Below are 15,547 nucleotides of genomic sequence, written 5' to 3' on the forward strand. Positions count from 1 at the left end.
TCCCTTCTGGCAATAAGAATTAGATACATAATCAAGCCTTTTTGTGTTACTGACATCGAGTTCATCAGGTCGTTATTGATGCCAAAAATTACCAGAGAAAGGTTAAAATTGATCTTAACTTTGAAAATGTTATTAAGTGCACATTCCACTCTCTGCCAGAAGGACCACAATTTCCCACATTCAAAAAACATATGTAAATCATCAGCCGGGGAGAATTCACATCTTGGGCATCTTGAAGACGCAAGTGGTCAAACTTAGCTATTTTCTTGGGAGTATAATATAATCTGTTAACAACATAAAAATGGTTCTTTTTTAGTGAAGCTGGTTTAACACACTTATATAGTGTAAGGAGCGAAGGTTCATATAACTCTACAGCAGCATTATCCAGAGCTGACAAATTCCATACCGTCTGCTGTGGAGGAGACTCAGCCACATCGATTTCCAGAAGCCTTTTATACCAAAGACCTGCCTCTTTTTTTTATAAGATTTGTATTTTGAAGTAGGAGCTCTATTTCCCAATTTCCACCTATAAGTTCTCTCTCTGCGGTGAACCAGGAAACCAATTGGAGGTATTTAAACTTTGAGAATGAGCTACCTATCCGGGACCTTAACACCTCCCATGGATGGACACCCTCTGAGGAGATGAGATCAGTCCAGATCAAAATACCGGCGTCTTTTATAGGCTTCGCAAGGCTGTCCTCCAAACAAGTGGGCAAACCGGGGGAGTCCCAAATAGGATCAAACTCTGAATAATAACAAATCCCCCACATTCCCCTTATTTTAAACCACCCATAAAGGGCTGTTTTTAATACCTTCAAGCGTACCTTTTTAAAAAAAAAAACCTTGATGCTCCAAACTTATATAGATAGCCCTCTCCTCCACCTTCAAAAAAACCCATTTCCTTCAAAATCATCCCCCAGTTGGAATCCCCCGGAGAGATAAGTAGCGCCCGGAAATTTTTAAATTGAAATGAAAGGGAATACCATAGAAGGTCCGGGAGAGCAAGGCCTCCTTCAGAAGTTTTCGTCTTAATTTCTTCCAGGAGAGCCTTGTAGTTTTATTGGACCAAATGAAACTGCCTATCTTACGTTGGACTTTACTAATGTCTCTACTAGAAAAACCAAGGGGGATGGTGCTAAATAGATAGGTTAATTTTGGCAAGATTACCATTTTTACCAAGTTAACCCTTCCATATATGGTTAAGGGTAAGTTCTTCCATCTTAAAAATAAATGGTCAATCTCTTTAGACACCTTCTTCAGATTAATCCTTGGAATATCATCTAAATTATTTACTATAGTAATCCCAAGGTATCTGAATTTTTTACTAGTAGGACCAGCCCAGTTATCGATGTTCCAACACATCACCTCCGTTTTGGATGAGTTAGCAAGATAGCTTGAATATACGCCAAATTACTCCAGGAGTTTTCCTACTCTAGGGAGTGCCTTGATGGGGTTACTGGTATATACCAACAAATCGTCCGCATAGAGGGCTACCTTGCTATTGTATGAGTTAACACTAAAGGGAGTGATTGAATCATCTAATCTGATGACTTGGGCCAAAGGCTCTATATAAAGATCGAACAACAGGGGCGAGATGGGACAGCCCTGCCTTGTGCCCCTAGTTATTACAAAGCTAGATGTTAACAGGCCATTTAGCAAAATTGTAGCAGAGGCACCCTGATAGCAGTTGGTCAGAGTCTGAATAAAGATTGATCCCAAACCCATCGTTCTCAGAAGCTCCCATAAAAAGATCCAGCAAACGCGGTCAAAGGCCTTAGCTGCGTCAAATGCTGCGACGGCTAGGGGCTCCGCCCTTGCTACTGCTAGATCAATGCTTCCAATTAGCTGCAGAGTCTGCTCTTGGATATATCTGCCAGGGATAAAACCCTTTTGATCCCCATTTATCAAATGTGGAGCTACCTTGACCAATCTCCCGTCCAATATACTCATAAAGATCTTATAGTCAGCATTTAGCAGGGAGATTGGCCTATATGAATCAGCTTTACGGGGGTCTTTCCCTGGTTTTAAAACAAGAACAATCGCAGCTTCCTTCCAGGAGTTCGGGACTCTACCTTCTGGACTGTATATAGAATGAAATAGTTCACACAACACTGGGACTAATTCGTTCCGGAGTAATTTGTATACTTCACCCGGGAGGGCATCGGTCCCTGCAGCTTTATTGTTCTTAACCTTGCTAATATATAATTTTATTTCGGACTCTGTTATATGGGCATCAAGAGATAGTCGGCTGCATTCAGTTAGAACAGGTAGTTTTTTAAGCTGCAACCACTTTTGGATACTCTCCGAGTTTGGTATAGACTCCTCTCTATAAAGATCTGAAAACAGGGAAACAAGACATCTCTGCATGTCCCCCCATTTCCCTGAGCAGGCACCACTCTCATCTATTATTAATTCACTGATGTTATTTTTAGCACGGTCTGCCTTGGCCTTCCAGGCTAAAATAGTCCCTGCCTTTTCGCCATATTCAAAGTGTTGCATATTTTTAACCGACCACTGTGCCTTAATTTTCACCTCTGGTTTTCCTCTGTAGACTTGCCGTAGGTAGTCAAGATCTTTATGGATTTGTGTCATTTTTTCAGAGGAGTACTGGAGGTTATTTATCCTTTCGTCCTCCAATTTGCTTATGTTGTTTTCCAAATTTTTAAAGACTAATGCCTCTTCTCTATTTTTGGAGCAAATCAGACTGTGAAGCTGACCATGTAGGTTTGCTTTAAAAGCATCCCAAACAAAATCTAAGGAAGTGGAACCTAGATTAAGAGAGAAATAATCCACTGTGGAAATTTTAAGAGTGTTAATTATATCGATATTGGAAAGCATTACCCTTTTTAGGGTCCATCTGGGGCTGGGGGTACACCTTCCCCCTGCATATGAAAGAAAAATAGGGGCATGATCTGAGAGAATGGTAGGTAAAATCATAATATCAAGAACATTCTCCAAGACAAACCTATCGGTTAATATATAGTCGATTCTCGAGGAATGACCATATTTCTTGCTGAAAAAAGTAAAACCTATCTTATCTCCCTGCTTTGCCCTCCACACGTCAGCCAATCCCAGCTCATGCATCATATTGATCATTCCACGGCGGATATTAGGGTTTCCAGCATAGTGGCTATTATTAGATATATCTCGACTAGGGTTAAGGAGAACATTGAAGTCGCCTATGATGAATATTGGGGAGGTAGTTTCTGTTAACTTTGCCTGTAGTTTATAAATAAACGCTGGGTCATCCAGATTTGGACCGTAGAATGATACTATAGTTAGCTCCCTCCCTTCTATTTCAATCTGTGCAGTAATCCATCTACCAGACTGGTCTGAAGAGACTGATTTAATATTCACTCAAGTACCTGATCTAATTAAAATTACCACCCCCTTAGTATGGCCTACTTGTTCAGAAGAACAAAACGACTAAACCCATCGAAATTTACTAAAGGAGGCCCTACTTTCCGAAAGACTCAAATGTGACTCTTGCAGAAGGAAGACCTGAGCTGCGGTTTTTTCAAGATATTTCATAACCAATCTTAACCTCCGTGGGCAACTTAGACCATTTACATTCCACAAAATAAAATTAATATTCTATTCATTGTGTTAGTCCCTTATCAAAGCTATATTCAGGTGTTCCGAACCCTGCTTACTTATTACCAAATTTCTTTGAGAGTGAGGATATTTTTGGGGATTTTCCCCCTTTGCAACCCCACCCGTGCTCCCCTTCCCACCACTTCCCCCCCTTCCACCCGTGCCCCTATCTTGCCCAGACATCCCTAACTTGCAACCCCGGGAAACCCTCCCTACTTTCCTGAGCATAAGCTCTTGAGACAAGGTCCCCCTGACACTTCATGTAGACAAGTTAAAGATACTAAACAATAATTACCTAAACCCCTCTATTTGAAAACCCAGCAAGAATGGAATTAATGGTGATAATAATTGATGGTAGTTGTTACAGGGAAGCTCCTCCCTCTTTTTCACTCCTAATTTTTCCGATAAGGTCATCTACTTCCACAATCTGGCGTAGATTGTACATGCGATTATTCCACATTATCCGGAGAAGGGCCGGGAATCTTAATTGGGCCTTAATACCAAGGGAGTTTAAAATTGTCATTCTTTTACCTAGCTCCCATTGTCTTGCGTCCGTAATATGAGAAATATCAGACCTAATGGTAAAGGAGAACGGACTAGAATATAAGCTACACTTCACTGGACCAGCTTTCAACGCAAGGGATAAGATTTTTTCTTTCGATGTATAGGTGAGAAAGTTCACCAAGATTTTCCTTGGTTTTGGCCTTGTAGGATTTCTTCTATATGGATGTCGGTGAACTCGCTGAATGTCAAGAGACAGGTCCAAATCTGGAACGTCTTTAAGGACTGTACCCTTTAAGAGTGAAATCACAAATTCCTTTATGCCACTACCCTCCAAATCCTCCGGGACATTCAAGATTTTTAGATTATTCTTCCTAGCATGGTTCTCAAGCCGTTCGATAATATCTTTTAAGTCTCTGTTTTGAAGGGCTAACTTATCTATTTCCACAGTGGAGCTGTGTAGGGCTTCCTTCATCTTGGGGATTTCTCCTTCCAGAGTATCAGTCCTCTTGGAGACCTCTTTGATTTTTTGCGCCAGAGCCTCACATGATGATTTAATATCGGCTTGATTGGTCTCAGAAATTGAGAATCTCCTCCCGATGTCTTCCTTCAATGTCAGTAGTATATCAGCTAATGCCCCAACTCCCTCAATCCCGTTCTTATGAGCTTCATACTCTGGTGAATGGGGCTTTTCAGCGGTTAGCGACAGTGTTGTCATTGCTGAACCGGATTTCGCTATTGCTTTGACCCTTCCCGGGGTAACCTCTTGACTTTCACAATAGTCCAGGCTGCCTTGTTTTTCTAGGGCCGAAAATCTATTTGACACGCTAATCAAGGGATGTATGGACGGATGTATGATGTAACAACGCGAGTCATTACAACGCGTGCAGTTCCATGGCATGCGTTACAACGCATGCGATGTTACAACGCTATGCCATTACAACGCAAGTCTTTACATCGACTTGCGCTAGATGGCGTGCTAACATTAGAAAAGTGTAATTTACTATTCCAACTCCAGTCCACTTAACAGTAGGGAAGGTGTTGGGATAGTAAACTACACTATTTGTAATGTTAGCACGCCATCTAGCGCAAGTCGATGTAAAGACTTGCGTTGTAATGGCATAGTGTTGTAACATCGCATGCGTTGTAACGCATGCGATGTAATGGCTACGCGTGGTAAAAAACGCGTTGTAATGGCTGTTCCCCTGTATGGACTCCTGCTGGACTTCTGTGTTAGGTACTTCACTATCTCCCAAAGCTAAAATCGAATGGGAGACATTTACGGGGGGCGGAGATAAATTCCCGGATCGGGGAGTCCGTTGACTGGGGGAAGCCATTTTATCATTTACTTCCTTACCTCTGTCTAAAGGGTTTGATATCACTTTGTAGAATGACTTTAAAGAAGGAGCCACTCTAACCTTTGATAGCGGGGCTTTCTTTCCCCTTCCCCTACTTTTTCCACCCTCTACAGGAGAATCCTCCGTGGTCGCTTTTTTCTTCACCTGCCTTGCAGAGACCTTAACCTTAGACGCTAAGGGAGCGACACAAATGGGGTAAACAGGATCCATGTCTATATCCAGCTTTGCTGCCCTACTCTGCAGAGTATACCTACTAATTAGGGTTGTAGTATTAGTAGCTAAAGATGTAGAGCCCTGCTGAGAGGTAGCGTTACGTATAACATTCCGGGGGAGACCACGTCCCCTACTATCCATGCACTCATGGAGCCCAGTACTAGAGAGGATGGCTTCTACCAACTCCTCTAGAGCAGCCCGGCCCGCGTGCAATCTATCCTCAGTCTTCAGAGCGGTCTTCAAAGCAGTTGGAAGTTTACTTTCCTTCAGGGGACCAAATTTCGGAGCCACAGTGTCAGTGTCAGGGAGTAAAATAACCTCACCTCGACTCTTCCATTTCCCCCAGTTCATCTGCCCTCTCGCACACCAGGTCCTGCTCCTCCACTCGCCGAAGCCGTAAGCGTAGCCAAGCTTGCAGGTTCTGTCTCTGCCGGGATTACCCTGAAACCGGAGATCAGAGGCGCGCCGTCTCCACTCCCGTACCGCGTCACTCAGCCGGAGCAGCGAGATCTCCGGAGGCTCCACACCTCCCGCGGCTGCAAGCACCATCCAAGGTACGAGGAATAAGCAATTTCTGAATCTAAATAGGGAGGAGCTCTTCAAAAGAATGCGTTAGGACCAGAGAAGGTACATCTTGCTGGGTTCCATATGGGGTCTAGGAGCGAGTGTCAAGGGGGGGCTCAGCCGCGGCCGTTAGCTTCCGGCCGCCATGTTTCCCTTGTCGCTACTAGCTCAATTTCTGACAGTTGCCTACTCTTTTCTATTACCTTTTCCATACTCCATTCTAAAATAGAGGGTCCATGATATATGATCTTAGTGGGGTCGGAGCTTGCCTGGCTCCAAGATGTCTGCAAAATAGTAGGGCTCTGACAACCTGACCGCTCAGCTTAAAGAATCCTGACACCCACAGCGTACTACATCATCGGCATTTGCAGCACCGAACAGCGGAACGGACCACTAACCTGCAGAAGTGAGCAGAACATCCAAAGATGCCCACAGAGTGGTTGCATATAGGACCTAGCCTGGGGGTGGGGCTGCAGCTATGCACCGAGTGAGGGCCAGGCCACTGAAACAAAGAGGCAAGAGAAGCTACGGAACCCCAGAGGGTTCTGATGCCGGACCGTGAGTGAGTACTTATGAACCCCTGGGACTGCTATGGCCTTGTAGTGACCATGACATCTAGAGAATTTAGTCATGGAGTGGAGAGGGTGGAGCTGGCTTTGGTCTGACGGCCTGGCACTTGCTGGCACTTTCCAGCCTCAGGGTAGGTCCGATACGAGGATGGTGCAAGCGAGAAGGCTTGATAACAGAGGCACTGCTTCAGCTGGACCATGCAACGAATACTGTGGTGGGAACAGCGCAACCTCAACGCTTCACTACCTTTGCATGCATGATACCAGATTAACAGGTAGAGAATGAGCAGAACTTCAGGAGATAAAGCATAGAGGATACTAGAGGACAAGTGGTGTATGAGAAAGGGAAACGGGGACTACAGAGACAGAACCAAGAGGTAGCAAGGCAAGAGGAACATGCAAGCAACAGCACCTGAATTCTCCTGAATAGGGATCCACAGCATAGGTGTATGGCAATAAGAGGACTTTCACCCACCTAGAGGAGGCGCCACACATATAAAGAGAGACTGGGGAAGATGCAGTTAGGCCTCAGAGTTCACAAGGAGATGACCCCTCTGGATTGAACTGGTAGAAAGATCGACAACTATACCCCTCTCTTTCTTCTCACTAAATAGACGATGAGGCAACATACAGGACATAGATAAAGTAAACCACCAGCCCCCCCCGACTGCAACTGTTACAGCATCACCCACCCTCTGAGGCATTGGTGACCCACACAGTATGGCATTGTGAGTACTGGAGAGCCTAAAAGAGTGCTTCACACGCCACCCCTACTTGTGCGCTCACTAGTTCATAACATACTACTAGCAATCATGAGACACAATGGGAAAAACTGACAAAACCCAACCTAAACTACAGTTCGAGGCACGCAAATCTGCCTAGTCAAAAGATACAGACCCGCACACAGATGACTTGGACACAGAAAGGACAGACCCTACTGTCGATACTGAACTGAAACAGATTCTGACAGCAATGCAACGTAGGCTCACATTTATAATTGATAGAATGACAGAAAGACTTGATAAACACACAGTGAAACTAGACACAGTGGAGAGAGGAGTGTCAGATGTCGAGGATGTCGTGGCAGGGGAGTCAGCCAAACACAAAAAAGTCGACAAAATACTCCACACTCTCCGGGCAAAGACAGAAGATTTCGAATTTGCATCTGAAGGAACAATCTAAGTATAGAGGGAGTAGCGGAATTGACTCAAATAGAGAATATGGAACTTTTGTGGAGCAACTCCTGACCACCATCATGTGTAGAGACACATTCTCTGAGGTTTTTGTGGTTGAACGGGCACACCGCTCTCTTGCACCCAGACCAGTCTCAAGAGCTAACTCCTGTCCCAGGCCTGGGTGTTGTTCGTGGAGTTTTGCTATGCGGAACTCCTCAAAGTTACAAAAAACCTCTGCGAAGTTCCACGAGTAGTGGAGTACAGTGCGAACTGCAGTTTGTGGTGGTACTCCCGCTGCAGCTCACACTTGCGCTCGCGAACTTACTGTTTGCGATCGCAAACTTACCGTTCGCAATCGCGAGCGGGGAAAAAACTTAGCTGCACATCGCGAAGCGATGTTTTCTGCACTCCGGGAGCTCTGCGGAGTGCGAAGTGCAGAAAACACCGCGAACGGAGCGAAGGTCACCGCCTAGGCCTAAATAGCATACCTCCTTAACTATTGTGATAGGTACGCAGCATTGTGAAAGGCACGCAAGCTCAAGACCCTGCCATATGAAGGCATGGAATTGTCCATATACCCAGACTTTACACAACAGGTGCAAGAGGCGCAAATGTTGTTTGTCCCAGTCAAAAGAAAGCTCTGTGAACTCCAGCTTGACTACAACATGTTATACACAGCCAAAGTGTGAGTCATGGCTAAGGAAAGGCACAATATTTCATGGATCCTAAGCAAGTTCTCCACTTCCTCAAACACAGAGGGGGAGTGGGGAGCAGACGCAGTTCCCTGTGGAACAACCCTAAGGAAGACGGGGACAACCTGGATGAAGAAGAACAGTAGCAGACTCCGTAACAACCTGACACTCTAAGATATAAAGAGTGAAAAAGGATGAGGGCTTCTGTAGGCCTAAGCACTGTAATACAGAGGAGCCGCTACTGGATGGGGTTTGCATCGCCTTCATAATTCTTCCTGTGAAGGCGCAAGCTACAGCCCCTCAACTGGTAATGATAGAGAACAAGAGAATCCAACATGAAACCCTAAACACTATAGCAAAATGTGAGACTGTTCTGAATATGTAAGGGGACACCCTGGCTACACCCTGGACATATTCATGAAATTGCGGGGACTGGGTCTCTTCCCTCGAACTGCGTAAACGAAAAAGTTAATTACTTGATAGACATTGAGACTAGAGAAAGAACTAAGAAGGAATCAGGTGGCGGCAAAGGAAATACATTTTATTTGTACTGTATTTGGCAGTCTATGTGTCAGCTAAAACAGGTAATGGGTGTGATTGTATGTGATATCGCAAACTGCGGTCGAAGAGCCGAACAAACAGAGATTTACCAAGCTGGTAACATCCACCCCTATGTGTGCACCAGCCCATTTTAGATCTAAATTGGAGTGAATTCTAGTTAGGAGGATACTAGGGAGGGAGGGGCGGGAGATGTTTAGATGTTTATGCTGTGTGTAATTGGGGGATACATAGCGTGGGAGGTGGGGGTTTGGTTAATGTTAAGCCACTGTCAATGTTCAGGAAAAGAAAACACACTACACGACAGAACATGGCAAAGCTTTGAGTAGAATGAGCGGATTATCAAGGACATAAATCAAGAAGCGTGAATCACTCTACAGTGCCACATATTCGAGTCCTAACTTGTGCCGTGAGTGGACTTAATGATCACAGGAGAGTCCTCAAAGTGGGGTCCTACCTCAAGTGCCACAAAATAGATGTAGCTAATTTGCAAGAAAGGCACTTATCTCCTAACAGTGCGGTACTGTCACACCAGTGTCTGCGGGGATGTTGCTATGCAACGAAATTCTCCTCACATGCCCACGGAGTTCTAATATATTCGGACAATAGATCAGGGTTACAAATAACAGGGGTGACCATTGACCCAGGGGGCAGATATGCAGTAGCTATTTGCCGTAAGGATAACCTAGAGAAAGTATTGGTTGAGATATACGTACCAAATTGCGATGACCCGCATTTTTACTATTCCCTAAGCAACCGGTTACTACAGTGGGGAGATGTCCCACAAATATGGGGAGGTGATTTTAAATGCATATTAAACCCAGATCTAGATTGCTGTAGAAGCCCACCTGCCACCCCTCTTTAGTGGCCAAGGTAATTTCAGAAATAGTGGATAGTACAGGTCTTGTGCACATCTGGAGACACAACAACCCAGATATTGTAGCGTACACACATTACTCCTAGGTACATGATATTCACACCTGTATAGACTACTGGATAATGTCCGGAATCATAGTCACACACACGGTCAACTGCCAACCACTCCCCCGAACACACTGAGAGCACTCTCCAGTAGTCTAAGGCATAGCAACACACAGGAGGTGCATGGCACTGTTCATTTGGAGATTACCTCCATTCACTGCAAGATCCCATGCAGAAATGGCACAGGCTATAGAAGAATTTGTCCATACCAATATCTAGTCAGTGTCTAGTTTTGCCACTGTCTGGGAAACCTTTAAGGCTTAAATTAGGGAGGTTACACTCACCAAACATGCAGGTGTCCTAAAGTCACTGAGGAATAGAGTAACACATTTTGAGAAAGAGATAGCAGAGTTAGAATTGAAGCACAACCGCACAGGGAATACTGTACTACTGGGGGAGCTCAAAACCGATCTGGACGAATGTCACGACACAGCAAATGCTGAGATCAAACACTTAGGTAGATATTCAATGGCAAGGACATATAGGGAGGGGGAATGCCCGGGAGCCATACTTGTGACACTATCGTGCCCCCAACAGGGAGAAAGCAGTCATCTTGGGTGTACGAGATGAGGAGGGGGGCACTGCTCTGTGATACAGGACATATTGTAGACAGATTCCAGGGCTACTATGCTGAGTTATATCGCACAGGAACGTGCGAGGGAACACGGGGAACACCTGATGGCGCCACTTCTCCACTCTGAGATAAGGGTGGCATTACCCAGCATGCAAGCTGGAAAAGCACCGGACATCGATAGCCTGACAGTGGCTTTCTATAAGGCCTATCAGGATCGCCTAATCCCTAATTTTGTCACGCTGTATGAAGAAATGGCAAGTATAATACCCTCCTCATGGAGGGACGCCCTGATAGTAACGCTCTTAAAACTGGGTGAGAGCTCAGATATCGACCACTGTCCCTATTAAACATAGACATTAAAATATATGCTAAAGTATTGGCTAACAGGTTGGCACCACTAATGCCAGGAGTGGAGTTCCTCTAACAAGCTGGTTTTGTACAAGGATGAAGCCTAATATATAACCTTTGTACACTCTTGAAAGCTATTTAGCATGCAAATCCAGACATGAGGGCCATGGCAGTGTTCCTTGATGCAGAAAAGGCCTTTGATTCGGTTGAATGGGCCTTTCTGAAGGCAGTTCACCACAAAATTGGAGTGGGGGAGATATTTCTGAGGCTCATTGAAGTACTGTATAATAGCCCAAGAGCTAGAAACAGAGTGGGCAATATATTGACAATGCCAATAGAGATCACAAGGGGCACCAGGCAAGGATGCCCCCATCACTATTATTATATGCCATAGTGGGGGAACCCCTGGCTTGCGCCTTGTGAGAGTATTATGGAGACAGAGGCATATGCTTCCCTGTCTATAATCTTATAATGTCAGCGTATGACGATGGTACATTGTTATATATTTGTGATTCGAAGAGAAACTAATCACCAGCACTATGGGAGCTGGTCCGATTCGGAGGTCTGTCTGGCCTTCAAATCAACTGGGATAAATCCGTCATATTTCCGCTCACCCCTGCTACAACAATAATAACACAGGAGTTCCCCTTATGCCAAAGAACAGAGAACAGACCTATTTAGGTATTTAGGGATACAGATACACTCTGATCCGGAGCACGTCATAAGCGACAACTATGGGAAAGTGATACACAAACTAAGAGAGGATATTGAGCGATGGATTAAATTACTGCTTTCTCTGGCGGGACGCATAGTGAGCATGAAGATGGTAGATTTCTATTTCTATTTGAAAATATTCCAATATTGCTCCCTCTCTCATTCTTCTGTACATTATGATCACTGCTACTCAGACTACCATGGGCAGGAAAACAGCCCAGGATTAAATGGAAGATACTGGTCCTCCTGTATGACATGGGGGGGCTAAATGCGCCGGATCTAGAACTCTATTATGAGGCAGTGCAAAGTATCCCAGCATATTTTTGGCTCCACGGCCCACAAAGATTTACAATACATACACAGAGAAAGAGATGCTGCATTACCACATACACTTCCTTGCACTTTTTTCGCAATCCATCATGGTGCCATGGAGTACATGATTCACTAAACACCATGATACACTCTTGGCAACAACTACTTGAGTATCAAGCAGGCTCCATACTATTCTTCCCTCAAATATCGATAGAATGGTGCACTTAATTCCTGCTGAGCCAGGAGAAAGGTGTAGTACAGAAACTCAGAGTCTTGGGGATCACCAAAATGGAAGAACTATTCCAGAATCGGGTAGTGAGTCAATGGGACTCTATGCAAGATATCGAAACATCGCAGGCACCCCTAGCGTGCTTCCAATACTTCAGAGTACAACACACACTGTAGAAACTTCTGGGGGAAGAAATGCAGGAACCTCCGTGATACAGGCAAGTTCCTTCTCAGGATTAATAGACCGGTTTTATGCACTAGCACAGGAGGCACTTGGACCCTGGGTCACAAAGGAATGCCTAGAGTGGCAGAGGGGTCTAAATAGAACAATGGATGACAAGTTTTGAAGATACTGCTGCTCAGTGACCAATGCGGTATCGCTAAATGGGAGAAACAGACGTATATATTTTAAATACATCAACAGAGTATACTACACCACAGAAAGACTCTTTAGATATGGATTGGGAGAAACAGCTGATTGCCCCAGGTGCAGAGAGCATATAGCTGAATTTATGCATGTCATGTGGCATTTCCCCAGAAATAGCTGCATTCTGGGATACAGTATTCATAGAACTAGAGAGCATCATTGGCTCCGCTCTGGCAATAGACCCAATCCCTGCTCTACTAGGATATGACAAGGGGGTGGACGCAGTAAATAGGAAACTTGTATCCATTGGACTACTGCTGGCCAAGCGCAGTATAGCAATGTGTTGGGCGAGTGGTCCAGACCTTACGATAGTGGAACGGCATGCAGATAAGGTATTATTTTATATAGCGCTAGCCCGACCCGAGGTTATCAGAGCGCTTCACAACAGTTTTTGAGCAAGATTCATACAATAAGCAGTATTCAGCATATAAGTTCGGCAGTCCAAGTGTGCTGAGCAGCATTGAGGTAGTACGTGAGTCCTGAGATGACCTCATAGAGTGCACGTTGCCTTGGGGTTGATACAATAAAGCAGGATTCTACATATTAGGTTCTGAAGTCCAAGTGTGCTGAGCAGCATTGAGGTAGTCCGTGAGTCCTGAGATAACCTCATAGAGTGCACGTTGTCTTGGGGTTGAACCAATTAAGGAGGGGGGAGGAACAGCTGGGGTGTACTGCAACACGCAGTCTGATTTGTACAGTGAATTATTATCACCTCAAACCCACCCTAAACATGGGGACCATATCAGAAGTACCTGGTGGGGAAGGAGACAGGGGAAGTGGAGGAAAAACGGGAGGATGTAATACACCCAGCATATGTTGGGGGTGCATGTGTGGGAAGGGAAGATAAGCAGGGTAAAACACAACCACAAGGGACAGATAGGAGATTAATAGATCACTGGGAAAGTAATTGATTACCAGGCATGATATTAACATACAACAGAGGACAAAGTCACACCAGCAAGAAAGAAGTAGACTGTAGGAAGTAATTTATAAATACAATGTATAACGGTCCCCAGAATTGTATGTTACTGTAACAGATGTATATGACATATTATTTGAGAACAATGTACAATATCAGAGCCAAAGTCATGTGGAAACTGCATATTTGTATTGGTTTGTAGTGTTTCGTTTAAAAAAAAAATATATATATATATGTATATATATATATATATGATCTGTACGTCAATGTATATGTGTGTATGTGTGTGTGCATGCATGTGTGTGTGCGCGCACACAAATAAGGCAGTTCAAACTGTGCATAATAAATATATGCATGCACATATTATCAAACGTATATATACTTGTATGGGCATGTCTGTGAAAAAAGTAAATTTAGATTTTTACTGATAGTTATAGCTTACATATTGTGGACTATTTTCTTTTGTTTCTCCAAGCACATTATTAACTTTTCTTCAGTGTTTATTTTATTTCGAACGTCTTGCAATACTTCAACAGAAGAGTGAAATAAATAATGTTTGTTTAAATACTTCCCATTAGGTACACATTCACAGGAATTTATACGTTTGAGTCTCTTATAAAAATACTTGCAAGAGGTTTTTGCTTAGAAAACTTTACTTTCCTCCGAGATCCATGGAACTGGCTGGATTTCAGTGTCATTTCGATGGCGTAAGTATACACACAATGTTTTGATATGTGGAGAAGGACATGAAATTAGCAACATACAGTAACAGTTTTGAGTTTAAACCTTTTGGAAACTTGGTTATTTCTAGAGCCACTCTCAACAGTATTACTAAACATGGCTTTCATTCCCTTTAAATTGGGAAACTAGTTTAATTATACAAAAGTGTATTAAAAAGAAATCGTACAGTGTGACCCATGTTATAGATTTATCCTTAAGTATGTTCAAATGTCTGGAATAAACATGTTGCTGCAAATATCCTCCAAAAGAGAGGGTTTTCATAGTGGTGATTGGGATTGAGGGGCCCTCTTTGTGTGATTCAGTAACAATATAATACATTTTCTAAACCCATATCTCAAAGGACAGTTTAGTATTCAATTGTGAGAATCAGGTTCAAACATAACATCAATGTAATGAATAGCAGGAAAAAGTGAGTATGAGGATGGGATAAAAGTGGTGGTCTAGAAGTGAGCAAGTGTTAACATGACTCAAAAACCAAATAGCGCTGTTATCTATAGTAAGATATCTTAGCAGATGAACACATGTCTGCAGGCAGTGCTCTGTGCATACATCTAAATCAGGGTTCTCCAAAGTCGGCCCTGGAGGGCTGGATCCCTTCCAGATTATTAAGATAACAACATTTATCTAAATGCCGATATGCTAAAAATATCTCATAGATCCGGCCCTCCAGGACCAACTTTAAAGAACCCTGATCTCAATCAATGGTATGATTCAATTCTGAGAGTACTAAACCATACATCCTTCTGACGGGGAGCAAATAAGACATAACACCATTTATCATTTAGAGAATAGCAAGAATGAATTTGAAATATTTGTGCACGGGCATGTGACTCAGTACTATCAGCAAAGGTGTTAGATTGAGGAGAGAGCAGGCATGATTCCTCAGGCCTTCACTTTTTCAGGGCCCCATACTCACAATATCAAACGTATTTAATATTTTGAAGAATGCTTGTACTGTTAACTAGTGTTGAGGCATCTAAGAAAGCTATTCCATTTGATGGTGCCAGATGCTTGAGTGCCTTATTTTCTTTTTTCTTGGAAGAATATTTTTGCTCATTCTATGTGGGGCCTTATTTAAT

At 43.7% G+C, this 15,547-nt stretch overlaps 1 protein-coding gene across 6 annotated transcripts in view; it reads left to right on the forward strand.

Annotated features, from left to right (window-relative positions):
* The window catches only part of LOC146861244 (sodium channel protein type 2 subunit alpha-like), a 905,823-nt gene that overhangs the window by 275,565 nt on the left and 614,711 nt on the right, over positions 1 to 15,547 (forward strand). For all 6 annotated transcript variants that reach the window (XM_085645403.1, XM_085645408.1, XM_085645407.1 and 3 more), the window contains exon 5: positions 14,306 to 14,434. In XM_085645403.1, coding sequence (XP_085501529.1) covers positions 14,306 to 14,434 — 129 coding nt within the window. The remainder of the gene's footprint in view (positions 1 to 14,305; positions 14,435 to 15,547) is intronic.

Source organism: Triturus cristatus, chromosome 3_1 (genome assembly GCF_964204655.1).
Source record: "Triturus cristatus chromosome 3_1, aTriCri1.1, whole genome shotgun sequence".
Classification (NCBI taxonomy): domain Eukaryota; kingdom Metazoa; phylum Chordata; class Amphibia; order Caudata; family Salamandridae; genus Triturus; species Triturus cristatus.